This window comes from Drosophila montana, unplaced genomic scaffold (assembly GCF_035044405.1).
Source record: "Drosophila montana isolate Dmon_TW-CO22-7 unplaced genomic scaffold, ASM3504440v1 contig_3733_1, whole genome shotgun sequence".
NCBI lineage: Eukaryota > Metazoa > Arthropoda > Insecta > Diptera > Drosophilidae > Drosophila > Drosophila montana.
The window spans coordinates 8,832,630-8,848,889 of NW_026998620.1; the positions used below are offsets into that span (position 1 = coordinate 8,832,630).

At 38.1% G+C, this 16,260-nt stretch overlaps 3 protein-coding genes and 1 long non-coding RNA gene across 4 annotated transcripts; 1 reads left to right on the plus strand and 3 right to left on the minus strand.

Annotated features, from left to right (window-relative positions):
- Positions 1-2,367: 2,367 nt before the first annotated feature.
- On the plus strand, positions 2,368-3,390 carry LOC135436702 (uncharacterized). The gene is made up of 3 exons (XR_010437578.1): positions 2,368-2,960; positions 3,022-3,107; positions 3,296-3,390. It is a non-coding gene; the product is annotated as an uncharacterized LOC135436702 (long non-coding RNA).
- Positions 3,391-7,227: 3,837 nt separating this feature from the next.
- LOC135436437 (uncharacterized) lies at positions 7,228-7,890 on the minus strand. Its single transcript, XM_064694036.1, has 2 exons — positions 7,476-7,890; positions 7,228-7,408 (listed from the first exon to the last, which is right to left on the minus strand). Exons 1-2 carry the CDS (start codon positions 7,870-7,872, stop codon positions 7,353-7,355), a joined length of 453 nt encoding a protein of 150 aa, XP_064550106.1. The 5' UTR covers positions 7,873-7,890; the 3' UTR covers positions 7,228-7,352.
- A 3,264-nt stretch (positions 7,891-11,154) lies between these two features.
- LOC135436800 (U-Kazal-Dg21.2-like) lies at positions 11,155-11,748 on the minus strand. Its single transcript, XM_064694518.1, has 3 exons — positions 11,525-11,748; positions 11,303-11,455; positions 11,155-11,246 (listed from the first exon to the last, which is right to left on the minus strand). The coding sequence occupies exons 1-3, from the start codon at positions 11,697-11,699 to the stop codon at positions 11,233-11,235; spliced, it is 342 nt and encodes a 113-aa protein (XP_064550588.1). The 5' UTR covers positions 11,700-11,748; the 3' UTR covers positions 11,155-11,232.
- Positions 11,749-12,015: 267 nt separating this feature from the next.
- Positions 12,016-13,424, minus strand: LOC135436798 (cathepsin D). The gene has a single exon (XM_064694517.1). It carries the CDS (start codon positions 13,404-13,406, stop codon positions 12,276-12,278), a length of 1,131 nt encoding a protein of 376 aa, XP_064550587.1. The 5' UTR covers positions 13,407-13,424; the 3' UTR covers positions 12,016-12,275.
- Positions 13,425-16,260: the final 2,836 nt, after the last annotated feature.

Below are 16,260 nucleotides of genomic sequence, written 5' to 3' on the forward strand. Positions count from 1 at the left end.
CGATAGCAGGCCAATACAACGGTCCCAACGGTTACCCTGTACTTTGGTTATCAGGCAAGCAGCTGCGAACAACACCGGCAAAACAAACGCCCAAAGCCAATGACGCGAACTTCTCCGATGCGGGCTTTAAGCTCGACTTTGAGTCGCGTTGTCGTGTTTGAGTGCAAATTTGAGCGTGCGCTAGTCGGGCTTCGACTGCCCACATGTGTTGAGTTTACTGTGGTAGCTTTTGGCGTGGTGGCAAATTGAGTTGTACGCGCATGAGGTTCGTTGCCTAAGTCTTTTGTATTGATATGACAAATGCGACTATGTTATGCGATGAGCATTGTTGAATGAGGATTAATTTTCTTATTATTACATAATCCTAAATATTATGTATGTCCCAAATCTATCTTTTATGAATATCTTATGCAACATTTTCAAAATGACAAAAAAATTGTATGCTATAAAGTGTTTTATAGTACTACAATATATATTAATTAGTATTATAACTATGACCATTTCGATTCATTTCAAAGTATTGATATTAAAAATTGTGTGGTATATGCTTATGTAATTATTTACATTAAATTAAACCACATTCACTCTGGCTAAATAATCTAAATTTATAGAGCCGTACGCACGAGCAAATCATTTTTAAACTCAAACGTTCTTATTCAAATATCCACGCCATAAGCCTAAAATCAACCAAAGCTCACAAACAAGTCAAAATGCTGAACCATTAAAATTAATTTAATTTGAACCACACTCAAAAATTTAATCTTTTTTGGCATTTTTTCCATATCGATGTTATGGCCTTTGATATTGGTTGTGGCTTTGTTGCCTTTACAATTGCTTTGCATGAACGCATGAAAATTGTGCAACTACTTCAACAGCAATAAGAACAACCACAGTGTGACACGAGCTCCACGCATTTTTGAAAAGTGGTTTTCGGCTTTGTTGCTGTTCTCTTAGTTAAGCACAACAAGAGGCAGTTTTTTATGCGCATTACAATCTGCGTTATCGACCTGGTTTGACAGCATTACATTTTGTTTCGTTTTTGTCTCGTTTTACTTTAAGTTTATTAAACATGCCATTAAATTTTAATGGTGTGTGACATTTTTGTTTACGCACAGCCTAAATGTAGAGCAAAACATTAGCATGTTTGCATATTAGTTTCTCATTTTTCTAGCTTGTCATTGAGTTGCTTAATTAATATTTATCGCATGGCATTTTGTATGCGAGTGCATCAAAATAAAGTCGTTTCGCTTTGAGCTGACAAAAAGCTCGTTGCTTTGGCAAAAGTTAATTGCTAACGCGGCTTCAAATTGGCCATTTGATTAGCTCGCCAGAGCAGCAGCCAACTGAGCCACAAATGGTCCATGTTAAGCCAATTTAATTAAGTTGGAGGCGCTGAATGGCTGCCACAGTCGCTGCAGACAACCTTGCGGGCATTCTTAACATGTTCAAGATTTTTACCAACGCACCGCATGTAGGCTTGTTGTTGTTGCTGCTGCGTTCACTTTTCAAATGCTTACAAAATGTCAATTTTCGGCACAATGTTATTTGTTACTTGATCGAAGCGATTGAGCAATTGTTGATATGTTTGTACTGATTTAATGGCCGCCTAGCTAATTGTATAAGAAAATCGCACGAATATGTCTCAGAAATTAAAAACTTTTGGCACTCTGCAGACACCCCAAATGCACAGCTGGCGACAACGCAGCGCATGAGTCATAGCTGGCTAAAGATTTGGAGCGCCTCCGGCACAAGCTCCCTTGTGGCCTGAAGTGTGTAAGCCAATTTTATTACGCTTACATAATGTGACGGAGTTGTTAGCCACGATGGTGGGATTTGTTAATTTTACGATATTTTTGTATACATTTCTTAAATCATTATTGCCATGACATTTCATTTTTGGCAAAGAGCACTTATCAAAGCAATTGGATTTGCTATATCTTAGACGATTGTAAGCATAATTTGCTCTTATTGTTGCACATGAGCCAAACAACATAAACCGACCATAGCCGACCCTGAGCTATTTAAGTATTGGGTGAGCGAAGGTTTCTTTTCAAATGCCTCACGATCAATTTTTTCTTTTCGCACTCATTTGGCTTTCGCTGAGGGTAAATATAATTAAATACCTTTGACCAACAATCCGAAATCAAGCCATAGCTATAATGAAGTCTTCTATATGCCAATTATGGCGATGGCAACAGCTAATGAGGAATTGCAAACCAACCTGGCTACGGTCTAAACTACTTATAGCTCATGTATTATGCATTGTATTAGCAGCTGTCCGAAACTCATGTTATAAGTACAACGAAAATATATTTTAAGATATGCGGCCAAAATATTCATTTGGAAAAAGTCGACAAAAATGACACAAATTTTTTTCAATATTTTGTATTATTTATTCATTTTATTGATCGCAGCACGAGTAAACATTATTGTAAAAACTGTACTGGATATAAAAACAACTCGATGTGCATTGACGTTCTAGTGGTATTAGCAGTTCAGATATCATAACGACAAAGCCAGCGGAGAATGTTTAGTAAGGACTGTAGGCATATTTACTAGGGAAAGCGTGATGAGTATAGCCCGAAGAGACTGGAGCGGCGATGACATGATGATAGCCAGCATTGGGATGGCGATGACCGATGCCAATTGGAGCTCCGATCTGTTGCCCGATGGAGGCTCCGTGAACAGGAAGATGTTGTAGTTGCTGGTAAGCGCCACCATGCTGATAACCGGAAGAGATTGAGCCGGATGAGATTGGGCCAATTGAATCGATGCCAACTGATGATATTGGTCTGCCAGCAAGTCCATTGTAGCTGTTATGGCCACCATACACAGATCCATAAACAGCTGGAAGACCAGGTCTGTAAACCGCTGAGCCAGCTCCAACTTGCGACAAGTAAGCCGTTGTTGGAGGATAAGCTAAAACTCCATATGCCAGACAGCTCAGCAGGACAATATAAGTGACAGCCATATTTGCAATTTGTATTTAAATTGAATAAGCTTCTTATGAGAACGTTACAGATTCTTAATTATTGCTGGACAACTGATGCTCCCTTTGAGTTACTTCGACGCTTTTATAGCTCCGACTTAAAAAATTAATCCAGTCAGTAAATACTTTTTTTTTATTATTTTGCATATTGACCCACATCTTATGACCTAATTAGTATATCTAAATGGAAATCTGCCAAGCTTTTCTAAGCGATAATTTATGGCATATATTAAACACATCACTTTGCAATATGAGTTAAGTACTTGTTAATTATCCTACTAACTAATTACTCTTACTTTTTTTTAGTTGATGCTATTGTTCTCGCACGTTAGGTTTGAACTTTGAAGCCGGGTTGAACAATCAAAAATCTACATACTACATACACATACATGTATGTAATGGCAAAAGAAGACATTTCGGATGTTATTTTATGCCCAAGACTTTGGCCTTCTTCCACGAGGGAGTTCACGGCGCAGAAGGCGCAGGAGGTCACCTAAGGCCGTAATTCTTTTTTCTTTCTTGTTCTTAATACTGTTTATTATACAAACCTGGCGACCACAAACTTGATTCTAAGAGCATTATAGAACACACTTGAGTTCTGATTGGCACTTATTAAAATTAAAACCCAAAAAATAATAAAAAACCAGTTAATATATAAGTTATTTAGTATTTAAGTTTTTAATTAAACTGGTCTATACTTATGGGTAATAATGAAGCTGGTTTGTTTAATATAACTTATATTTATAGTACTTATTTTTGAATAAGTAAATATTAAGTTAAATGAAAATCCCGAAAATATATTATTATTGACTAATAGCATCAGAAATCGAAGTAATCGTAATGTGCTGCATCTGCTCTTCCAAATCAGTTCCTTTCAATAGCTTTACTTAAAATGGCCCAATCAATTTTAGTTTGTAGCTTGAGGAGTTCTCTTCTCTTCTTTTTTTGCACATGACCGAATGTGTTGTCGAATTTGACCACGGAATGTTTGAGACAGTAGAAGAGAAGTAAACCCCATTTTTAATATCTATTATATCGGATTGTTAAAACTGACATTCTGATCAGATTCGTATCAGTTATATGGATTTCAGATTCAGCTTCAATTGACCAAGACATGTTTCTTGTAAATTTTAGCTTTTACTTACTGTTATAACTAAAAGTATAAATTTTATGGAATTTTTGCAAGCTACATACTAAATAATGATGAGTAAAAAAATAAGCCAGTTTTCCTTTTTTTAAATCGTTTATATAACATTTGTTGGAGAATATTTTTATTTTTTTTCTTTATGCAAATAAATAGTTAGAATCTTTAATTTTATGTACAAAATGGGTCAAGTGGAGTCGGCAAATCGGATTTGATAGGTTCAATAATCAATTAGTAGGGAGCCTTGGAGCCAACGGTGTGGGAACCATAGACAGATGAGATTGGGCGAGCTGCACCCACTCCGACCGATGGGATTGTTCCTGCCGTAACTCTAGCATGATATGGTCGCTGCGGAACAGGTGCCGCAGGGACAGCGATTCCAGCAACTGTAGGACGGTAGACAGCTGGGCGTACACCTCTCACACTAGTTGGGGCTCCGATGACAGTTGGTCGCTGTACAGTTGGGGCGGAGAAAACAGTTCCAGAGACAGCAGGACGATAAGCGGTTGGGCGCTTACCTACCACGCTGTATGGAACTCCAGTAACAGCAGGTTGCTGTACAGTTGATGCAGAGACAACTGAAACAGCAGGACCTACGACAGATGGACGTCTGGCTACTCCTTTAACTGGTGACGAATAAGATGGGGATGGTCCAGAAACAGCGGGTCCAGAAACCGGAAGTCCTAGGGTGGCTGGTCGTGCTAAAATTGGGGCAGAAACAGGAGCACCTTGAACTGCTGGGCGTCCGCCAGGCGTATTTCCAACTGGTGGCAAGTAGGAAGATGACGGAGCATACGCCACAATGCCGTATACGAGACAACTCAAAATAATTGCGATAGTAGCAGCCATTTTTGTTTTTATTTAGTCAAAGATATTCGTGTATATGGCTCAATGGTTGCTTGTTTGGAAATGATGCTCTTTCTGGTGAAGCTCGACTTTTTTATAGATCCAATTTCAGAAAATTCATTCACCAATCGCATTCGTTTGTAAATTAGCATGTGCACATTAAGCTGTTTGCAATAATGCAAAGATAAAAGCGTAATAAATCAAAAAGCAATCGGCAATTCATTCACTTAACTGCAGTATTTTTGATGAAAACACAAACAAACTCGGTGCTTGTCCTCTAAGCCCAAGGGATCCATATTCAACATTTTTTAGGATTCTTAAAATATAGATTTTTCACTTGCGGTAGCAGAAGCTTAAGTATTTGTGTCGTTATCTTTTATAAGTATAATTAAATTCTAACGCCCATATCGATTTAAAAAGACGCCATTAGTACTAATTTTATTACTTAAAAATCTAAGTTGTGAAAGCCATAAAATATTACAATTTTGTCGACTAATTTTTTGTTGTAGAGTTGGGTTACGTAGCGTCAAAGACAGATTTTAGTCTTTAATATATTTGTATAAATGTATGTTTTCCTTTTGACATACATTTGCGCAAAAGCAATAAAGAAAGCATGTCCGACTACATAAGATAGATATGGGATTGATCAGACCAAAGAGTTGAGTCAATCTGCCGTGTCCTTCCGCCCGTTTGTATGACACTACAAAAGTTAATGATTCGAAATTCGCAATATATATTCTTATATCGAACGAGCTACTCATATTTTGTGCGATGTGTCCACCCAGTTTTATAATATCCATAAATATTGATATTGCGAAAGGTTTTTTTAAGCATAACTCGAAGAATTAAAGAGCTCTACACACAACACGTGGTATGTAAACTTTCCTATATACCGATTAAGATTCTTTTACTTTTTTGATACCGCTCCACATGCTAATTATAAGGATCAGACGGTAAACACCGAAACTATACATTCAAGGCTGCTTTAACCTCAGTGTCGCTGGGGAAAAATAATCACAGTATCTACATAAAGTGGGTAATTAGAGGTGTGTGTAGTTTTGGGTATATAATATATATGTATATATACAGGCTGGTTCGAATACTCTTCGGTTCCAACTAAAGCACTCTAAAAATTTTTTTAATTATTTGTTCGCATTATTTATTTGTTTTAAATTGCATTGGTACATATATGCATATAGTTTAAAAATCAGTTCAAAAAGTTCGGGCCTTAAAATGTCAATCACGAAGTCATCTTTCTCTGATGCTTAGTTAGTAGGGAGCCTTGGAGCCGACAGTGCGCGATCCGTAGCCACTTCGAGGACGTCCAGAGAAGATTGGGCCGCTTGAAACAGCTCCGGCTGCTGGGATCGGTCTTGGGGCAGCTCCAGCGAAGGGTGGTCGTTGTGGAACTGGTGCTGAGATAGCTGATACTGGGACAACAGCGCCATGGACAGCTGGGCGAACTCCTCCCACAATTGACGGTGCTCCAATGACAGCTGGTCGCTGTACAGATGGCGCAGCGACAAAAGGTCCATAGGCTGCAGGCCGATAAGAAGATGGCCGTTTACCACCCACGCTAGATGGAACTCCAGCAACAACAGGTACAGTTGGTGCGGTGACAACAGGTACAGAAACAGCAGGACCTGGTAACAAATAAGATGTAGATGGTCCAGGCACGACTGGTCGGGTTACAATCGGCCCAGAAACGTGAGCACCTTGTACAGCTGGACGTCCACCAACTGACGGCGAGTAGGAAGACGACGGAGAAGTGGCTACAAAGCCGTATGCTAGACAACTCAAAATGATAACAAGAGTAGAAGTCATTTTGTTTTTATTCAATCGAAGCTATTTGTGTATATGGCTTAATTGTTGCTTGTTGATAACTGATGCTTTCCTTAGGACATCTTAGCCCTTTTATAGTTCCACTCCACAAAACTGATAAAGCTGCATTTTAATTAGCACGTGCGCATAAAACAGTTAACTATATGACAAAATTAAGTACTTGATAAATCTAACAACCACTTTTGGAAAAGTTTTGCTCACTCTTGATTTGCTCCAGTTTTTGGTGAGAATTAACACAATGTCGGTGATTGCTCTTTAAACCCAGGAGCTCGAGTTTGAACTTTACAGCACGCGTCAAGTGTAACGAGATTTTAGATAGTTACTCAAAAACAACGCGCGTCATTTTTAAGTGGGTAAATGCAGGTCATTGGCTTTCAGAGCCAGGCTGATTTAATCGCATTAGGTATAGAATTTCGATTTTACGGCGGGAAATCTTTATTATATTTATACAATGACATTAAAACCCATATTTAGATGTTGTGTGTCCTATTATGTTAGATTTTAGTCAATGAAAGTGCAGCTCTAGATTGTTTAATTCATCGATGAAGGAGACTCAACACATTCGCCCAGTGCATAGAACGAGTAGGCTGTCAAGAAAATAATATAGACAATTCGTAACGTTTTAAATTATATAAAATATTCACAATAACTCACCCCTTTCCTTAGTACACATATAGTTCCGCATCTCGCACTCATTGCTAAAGGTTAGATATTCTTCCTGGAAGAACTGTGCACAGACTGGTTCAAAGTTTCTCTTGCACGCCTTCACGCAGTTCTGCTTGCAGGTCTCCTTCTCCGCTTCGATCAGCTCCGACTTGCCTTGGTTGAGGCGCGCACATTGTTCCACCTTTAGCAGACATCTATTGTGAAAGACGTGGCAACGCTCCTCATCGGTTGCCCAGACATACTCCTTTTCATCCGAGCACTTGTACTTCACGTTACAGTCGAACAGGCTATGTCGCGCCAGAGCTTGACCCAATATGGTCAGAAGAAGAGCTAATGCGCTTGCTAGCACGAGTGTGTTTCTGCTGGGGTTCGGCATCTCACTCATCTGCAGGTAGTTTCCTAACTTAACTATTCAAGCAGAAGTCAGCTCGTTTTTATATGATTTTGCACGAAGTGACGTCAAAGCTATACCACTTCGTGTGATTTTCGCTAGACCTGAGGTAATTAAGCTATTTGTTTGTTTATATAGTGGGTATCGTTTTTATTAGTTGCCCCAGTCAACAATTCAATTATTTTTAATCATAAAAATATAAATTTCAATTGTTAATTAAGAGCTATTATTTCGATTAAAAATGTATTTAAACTATAATTAAACTCTATCTCAGTTGAACTCTGGCTTTGCACGCTTAAACTAAGTGTGAATTATTTATAAAAATGTGTATTCCACTAGCTCAAAATCTTCTTTGGGTTAAAATTAAAGCATTATTTTAATATCTCAAAATAAGACTCAAAGTAAGAAGACAAAAAAAAGAGAGGTCCAGTGCCGCATAATATGCTGGGCAATCGGAAATGATTTGGCTCAGGGCCAGACAAATACCAAAACGCACCTATTTAGTTTCACAGACCAATGCCTACTTCGCAAATAAAACGAATTTAAGACTACGATTTTTTGTGCTAAGTTTATTTTGAAGAGCTCGTAAATTATGCATAAGTTCAGCACAACGTAAGTGGGTCCCACGATAACTACTGTGGGTATTTTGCTATTCAGATAGAAGTTACCTCATCAGAAGTACACAAATTATTATCTCTATATATAAAACTGTTTGTCCTGACTGACTGACTGACTGACTGACTGACTGACTGACTGACTGACTGACTGACTGACTGACTGACTGACTGACTGACTGACTGACTGACTGATTGGTGATCAACGCACAGCCCAAACCGTAAGAGCTAGGAAGCTGAAATTTTCACTGTAGCTACCTTATGTGATGTAGGTGCACGTTAAGACGGGGTTTCGGGAAATTACACTCGCAAGTGTGGAAAAATCGCGAAAAACGTTTGTATGTAACTTTTTTGTTTACAATCCGATCGGCCTCAAACTTATTTTCAAAGATCTTTCTAAAAATTCATTTGAGGAGTGTTTCGCACTTTTCGGAAAACCCATTCCTCCTTGGTGGAAATGGAGGTCAAAGATTTGGTGGGTGACGTTTCGCGCTCAAATTCATTTCCAGTGATCTATATGAAAAATCATTTGAGACGTGTTTCTCACTTTTCGCAGAATTCAAACTTCTTCGGGGGGAATGCGATTTAAAGATTTTTTGGGCGGCGTTTTAAGTTGTGTCCGATTTGCTTCAAACTTATTTTTAAAGCTCTTCAAAAGAACTTAATAAGTACGTATTTCAGCGATTTGGAAAATTCCACCCGCAACAGTGGTAAATTGGCGGAAAAAGGTTGTATGAAAGTTTTTTGTTTATCATCCGATCGGCCCCAAAATTCATATTTAAAGATCTATGCTTAAATTCATTTAAGGGGTGTGTCACACTTTTTGAAAAATCTATTCCTCCTTGGTGGAAATGGAGGTCAAAGATTTGGTGGATGACGTTTTGTGTTCAAATTTATTTCCAGAGATCTATTAGAAAAATCATTTGAGACGTGTTTCACACTTTTCGCAGAATTCGAACTTCTTCGTGGGGAATGCGATTTAAAGAATTTTTGTGCGAAGTTTTAAGTTGTGTCCGATTTGCTTCAAACTTATTTTCAAAGCTCTCAATAAGAACTTAATGAATACGTATTTCGACGCTTTGGAAAATTCCACCCGCAACAGTGGTAAATTGGCGGAAAACGGTTGTATGAAAGTTTTTTGTTTACCATCCGATCGGCCCCAAACTAATTTTCAAAGATCTATATTCAAATTCATTTGAGGGGTGTTTCACACTTTTTGAAAAATCCATCCCTCCTTGGTGCAAATGGGGGTCGAAGATTTGGTGGATGACGTTTTGTGTTCAAATTTATTTCCAAAGATCTATAAGAAAAATCATTAGAGACGTGTTTCACATTTCTCGCAAAATCTAAACTCCTTCGGTGGAAAATGCATTTCAAAGTTTTTTTTGGTGAATTTTAAGTTTGTTTGATTCCCGTCCGATCAGTTTCAAAATCATTTTCAAAGCTTTTAGAAAACTTTGATTTTATAACATACGTGCCACGGGCAAGGCCGGGTTATACCCGCTAGTATATTATAAATGTATGTATAGGGCCCGGCAAACGTAGGAACGTGCCTCTTCCAGTTTCTAAACAGGTTTCATGTTGTGGTCAAGAACGTATTGCAAGCATGCAGAGCAGCCAAAATAGAATTGTTTTACAGTATGTGTGATTATTAAATATTGTCAAAAGTTCTTAATCATCGGAACAATTATTATTTTTGTAAATTAATAAATATTTGTGGTTGCCTTAAACTGCTTGATAAACTTGTGAACGAATATCGGTGAATAACTCCTGACACTTTTTTTGGACCAATGATCGAAGCTGGTAAATAATATGTTATTATTTTATTTTATTATTTATTGCAGTTGTCAGAAAATCAAACGCATCACAGCTAATCCGATTAGAACACGCCATATTTATGCCCACTTAACAATTGAAAGAATGCATTTCGTTTTAATTGCTTAATTGCTCTCATCATCGCATTAGTTATGACGTGGAAACGTGCCTCTTTCAGTTATTGAACAGTCTTAATAGCATTTTCACAAGATTAACTGAGTATGGGAACTTTACAAGAACCTATATAATTGTAGTTTCATGAAAAAAAACAAAAAGATAGCTCTTCAAGACATCAATTTCATGATTTTTGCCAAACATCAAGTATCCGGGATTAAATCCCAGGTAAGGATATAGTATTGGCAACAGACTATAGCCTACATTGAAAATAAGGTTTCTAGTTTCTTAGTATATCCTACATTACTAACAATAATAATAATCATTATAATAATAAAAATATGATAATACATAATATAAATAAAATTGAATAAGTGTTACAATTAGTATTAATGTCAATAATAATAATAATAATAATAGTAATAAGTGATTTTCATATTTACTGTGAATACAAATAATACATTTAGAAAAATAATGATAATATTAATGTAAATATTAATAATAACAAAAATAAAAATGTAAATAATAATGGTAATGATTATGATAATCGATAATAATAGCCGACACCCAAATGAATTTCATATTTACTATACATACAAATTTCCCTTTCGTAAGCTTTTGAAATGTGCAATTGACGTCACATAATAATTAATCAATTAAGAACAGATAAGAGACTCACGTTTGATTAAGTTTAATTCTAGTCATTGGCTAATGCATGTATTAGGTCAAAATATTCATATATTTTTGTTTATTTATTTTAGTATTTTTTACAAGCTGTTAATTCAAACGTTTAGAAGTCGGATTTCTTTGCTCAGTCCAAGAATGCTGAAAAAAGTGAATTTTTAGCAAATGTTTTGCATATAAAAGATGATTATACTTACTTTCACCAGTTTTGCAGCTATGTACAATCTTTTCGCATGCATTACCAAAATGTCTTATTTGGCCCTTGTAGGTGCCTGAGACTGGTTGATGTATTTGTATGCAAACATCGGGGCATAACTTTTGGCACTCCTCCTTGGTAGCAATAGTCAGGGCTGCAAGTGAACAGGACCAAATCATATTAAATTTATTTATTTTTTAAATTGAATTAGGTTTTTACTCACCTGGCTTGCGATGGCAGTTCTCCTTGTCAAAGAAACACTTATTGCGGAAAACATTACAACCGCCCCCGAGAGCCCACACAACATCCTCAGTATCGGGACAATCAGCCGAACAATTAGCATTGACGTGGCTTAAGGCCAGGCCAATCAACATAGGAATGACCCAAATCAGTTTCATTTCAATTATTAGATCAGCAGCAAATCGTCGACTGTTGCCGAGGTGCTCGATATGATGAGCTTATATAGAATATTCTCAAAACGTGCCTGGGAGCAGCTTTAGCTACTGTTTGCATATAAATATATTTGTTTATGTGTTTGCTAATAGGTTTAGGCAATGGGTGGGTCGAGCTGAAGCGCCTTATCAGCTGATTAAATAAACAGGTTTCGTTATCTCAAAAAAAGCAACACAACGGGGATTATAGAGCGAATGCTCAAGCTCACCAGGTTTGACTCATTTACTTATTAATTATAGAGCAAATATTAACACAATGATGTAAACTTCAAACCATTATTATGTCATATATAGATTCTATAATATTACATTTACAATTTCGCCCGTGTACAGGTAAATCCCCAGCTAAAATTAATTATTGTTTGCTATTAATTTACTATTATGAATCATTAAAAAAATGTTTCTATTATATCTAACAAAGCACTAATTAAATGTTTGCTATTGAATTATTAATATTATTAGTACAATAATTCTTCTATTATAATACGTTGTGATAATGCGTTATGCGAGAACTCACTCGCACTAGTCCTCATCTTTGACTGCTTCGGCAAATCCAATGCGTTCGGCTTCCACATCATAAACACTATAGACGCGCGTCAGGAATATGTCTCCCAGCACCCAAAAGTCGGACTCAATTGGCACAAATCCACTCGCACAGATCGTCTCGTTTGCAGTTTCCAGACTAACCACATAATCTGCAGCAGTAAGTGCATACTTCCTGTCTCCAATATGGAACTGAACATCTTGCAGATAATCGCAGTGGCAGCTAACGATATAGGTTTTGTTCTTAATCGTAGCCCCAATCGCCTGTTGTAACTCCTCGAAGATGCGGAGCGGCATTAGCACCAGTGAGGTGCCCGTGTCCAGAATTGCGTTGACTCTGCCATCAATTTTCTTGTTGCCCACAGACACGCTGGACATCTCAAACTGCCAGTAACCGACCTTGGACAGTGGCACATAGTCCAGTGCGCCGTTGTAGCGGGAGTGATCGATGCCGCCAAATGTGATCTCGCCGCCGTACAGCTCGCCGGCCATGCGTCGTAGATAGACGGAGAACAGGCATTGCTTGGCCAAATTCTGCTGGCAGAACAGCTCCAGGAATGGAGTCGAGTTATTCCAGGCTATCTGTCTGAAGCCCAGGCCAACAATGCCATCAAAGGTCGTTGGGGCGAAGGTAGCCTGATGATGCGACAATGTCTCTCCAAAGATCAGGTCGGGCACAACTACATCAGCTATTCGTAACGTGTCCTGCGACAGGTAGCCGCTCACGTGGCCGTTACCATAGGCCAGCGAGAAGTTGCGACCATTTTTCACATAGCTCTTCGACTTGTGTGCCTTGTACCGACTGTGCTGCTGACAGGCGGTATTGCTAGCTGGGCAATTGCTGGAGGGCAGCCACGTGTTGGCCGAACCGGTATCAAAAACCACCCTGAACAACTGTGGCGGAGTACCCATGCCAATGCGCCCATAATACTCCACATTCTCCCTATTGTCCAGCATCAGCTGCAGCGTCTGGGTAGCAAGAAAACCATGGGACGACTGACTTGCCGGCTTTCTCTGGACCTCCAATGGGATTCGGAGCATACGCGCCTTGGCGAATGTATATAGGAATATCAAGAGTTCGCAAAGAACTAATAACCACGTTTGCGGCATCTCGGTTGGGGCTTAACAGAGAACTGAGCTTATTGGGATTATTGTTAGTTGTAACAACAGCTGCTGGTTGTAATTAGCCAGTAAACCCCAACAAAATGTGTACTCAAACTTTCCAATACATATTTATTTTTATTTTTGTTGGCTAATAAAAACTGCATAAAATAAAGTGATTGACTTTGATTTACATAAGATCTCCCTAGAGAATTTTAAATTTTTAGCAAGATTATATCAAGCATTGTTGTATTATAGCATACAAATTGTGATACAGATATATATGTGGATATAATTCTGCATATTACTACAATTATAATCATATTGAAAAATATAGCTGAAACCCGGGCTTCAAACAAACCGTTACGATCCCAGAACTACAATTGTTTTTATTCCTTACGCCGAACCGAATGCGTCCTTAAAATATTGAACCAATAAATTTATTCTTTTCATTTAGAAGTTTGTTGCGACAATTCTAAGCAATTCTAAGTATGTCAAATAAAAACTTTGATAAATAAATTAAAAATAACATCAAAAATTAATTTTTCAATTTAGAAATAGAAAAAGTGTAAGCAAGCTTGCTTCATTCAGTTTTTGGTTTTAAGCCATATCTCAAAATATAATTCTATAATTCATAAAAAGAATAATTTATTTTTTATATAATGCAACATTTTATTCATAGATTGTGAGTTGTGCTTAGCTTAAAAGGCTCCTACAACGTCCTGAAAGCCCGTTGCAATTCGGAGTTTCACGCCAATCTGCAAAGCAAAATACGCATTTATAAATAAGTTATAAAACATCAAGCAATAATAACAAATTCGGTTGCAATAGTTTGTTCAATCTCTGTTTACATTGTAACATCAGCCACAAGCTATGTGCTCAGTGGCTCTAAAACTGCTAGACCAAGGCAGTCACTTTCAAACTTTGACTGCACAAATATCACTCCTTGCGAATTTAAGGGGCGCGGATTTTCAAGGAAAGTTATCAGCAAGAACTTGTAGTCTCTAAAATTGTAGCAGGATATACATTTTTTTACGATTTAATTGTTCTCGTTGTGTCAGGTACAACACTTTATATGACACGGTATATGTATATGTTCAATGTCAGGAGTATATACGGATATATGGTCAGACAGACCGATAGAGTGACCGTCAGCATGGGAGACGTTGCAGGAAACGAATATAGTGTGTTTATCATATGATCATTAAGCCAATCAACTTACTTATTCCCTTGGTGCAGCTATTGCCAGCCATCGCACAGCTGTTGGAGAACTGGCAACGCACTAATTGACCACCAACTTGAGCTTCTCCGCAGACAGGCTTATAAATCGCTGGGCATATGGTGGGACAGCGGTCAGCGGCCATTATAATGCCACAGCAGAGCAGCAAATTGATTAGTGCAAAGCAAAACTTCATTCTGATGGAAAGTTTTTAGAGACTAGCTGATTTCGGCGACAAAGCCAGGCTTATATAGCGGCTGTTAGATGGAGGAAACTGGTTTTCTCTCGGAGAAGTTCTTAACAAAATAAACAAAAACAATTGACTTAAACACAGATGTGAGAAAAATATTTTAAAAGGTGAATCCCAATTTGCGTATGGCTAAAACGCAGCAATCAGATAAACATATAGACAATGATTTCTTTGAACAGTAATTTCCAGGTACTTATTACACCCAGTTAACCAGATAATTATTACAACGTGACCTTTAAACCACCGTCTTCTCAATGACTCTCGTTATATTCCGATCATAAATCATGGGCTGTCTTAAATGATCTCGACCAAGGCGTGCTACCAGCTCACATGCAGCCAGTAATAACCATTTGAATTTCAATTTATAAAATTCATTTCACGGCACGAATCGATTCGTTACAAAGCACTTAATTGAAATCTTAAGATCTGGCAATAGGTCGACTAACGTTCAAACGAAAACATTGGCTATGTTCAGTGTGGATCGCTTACCTGCTATGTGGGTGTGGATCGCTTATCTGCTCGTCAAGCTGTCCAGCAGCCAATATGTTAAAGAGCATGTGTCTTTGCAAGAATCAGGCATTCGAGTTCATTATCATCCCGATACTGTCAATAGGCCGCACTTGAAGCCGTCAACAGGGTCAGGAAAAGCAAATCTTCCAGCGGCATTAACAGGAACTGGGAAACTGTTAATATTAAATAAAAAAAATTCCACAAACGCAAACAGTACTGCCGAAGCAGGGAAACTCCCTTTGGCAAAACCGAAAAAGCTAAAGAAAAAGCACAAGAGGGTTATTCTAATGGTGGATAAGACAACAGGACATCTTGTAAAAGTCGCCGTTGTGCATAGGCAGAAGCACAAGCAAAAATAAATACATTTCAAAGAGTCTTGAGGCTTACAAATAAAGTGTTCAATAATCTGGCTAACCCTTATATTAAACACCTACCAATCACTTGCCGAACATTTGGATTCATTGCGTTCCCCACGATCTAGTGGACTGGTGGGCAGTATCAAGAAGGCGTTGGGTGGGCGTTTGCTTTAATGTGCGCACATGTCACCCAGCTGATGGAGAGGAGAATGATTACCGCAGTCAGGTGCTTCAAATGTTGGTCGATATCGGAGCATCAAACTCAATTAAAGCCGAAAAAGAAACATTTTACTTTCTAAATAAGCGAAATACCTTCAAGAGGTAGCATAACAACAACAGCAACAACTCCACCGGGATGACTTTCAAAAATCGCCCAGCGCTCAAAGACGGCCAGTTAAAGAAGATATTTTTGTTTATTTTCGTTTTGCTGCAATAAGTGGCCAATTGAACCGAAGCCGGCGCATAACTGGCTCCACCAGTAAACTGATCTGTTGCCTCACTCGCAACCAGGTACCTGGTGTTTTGACA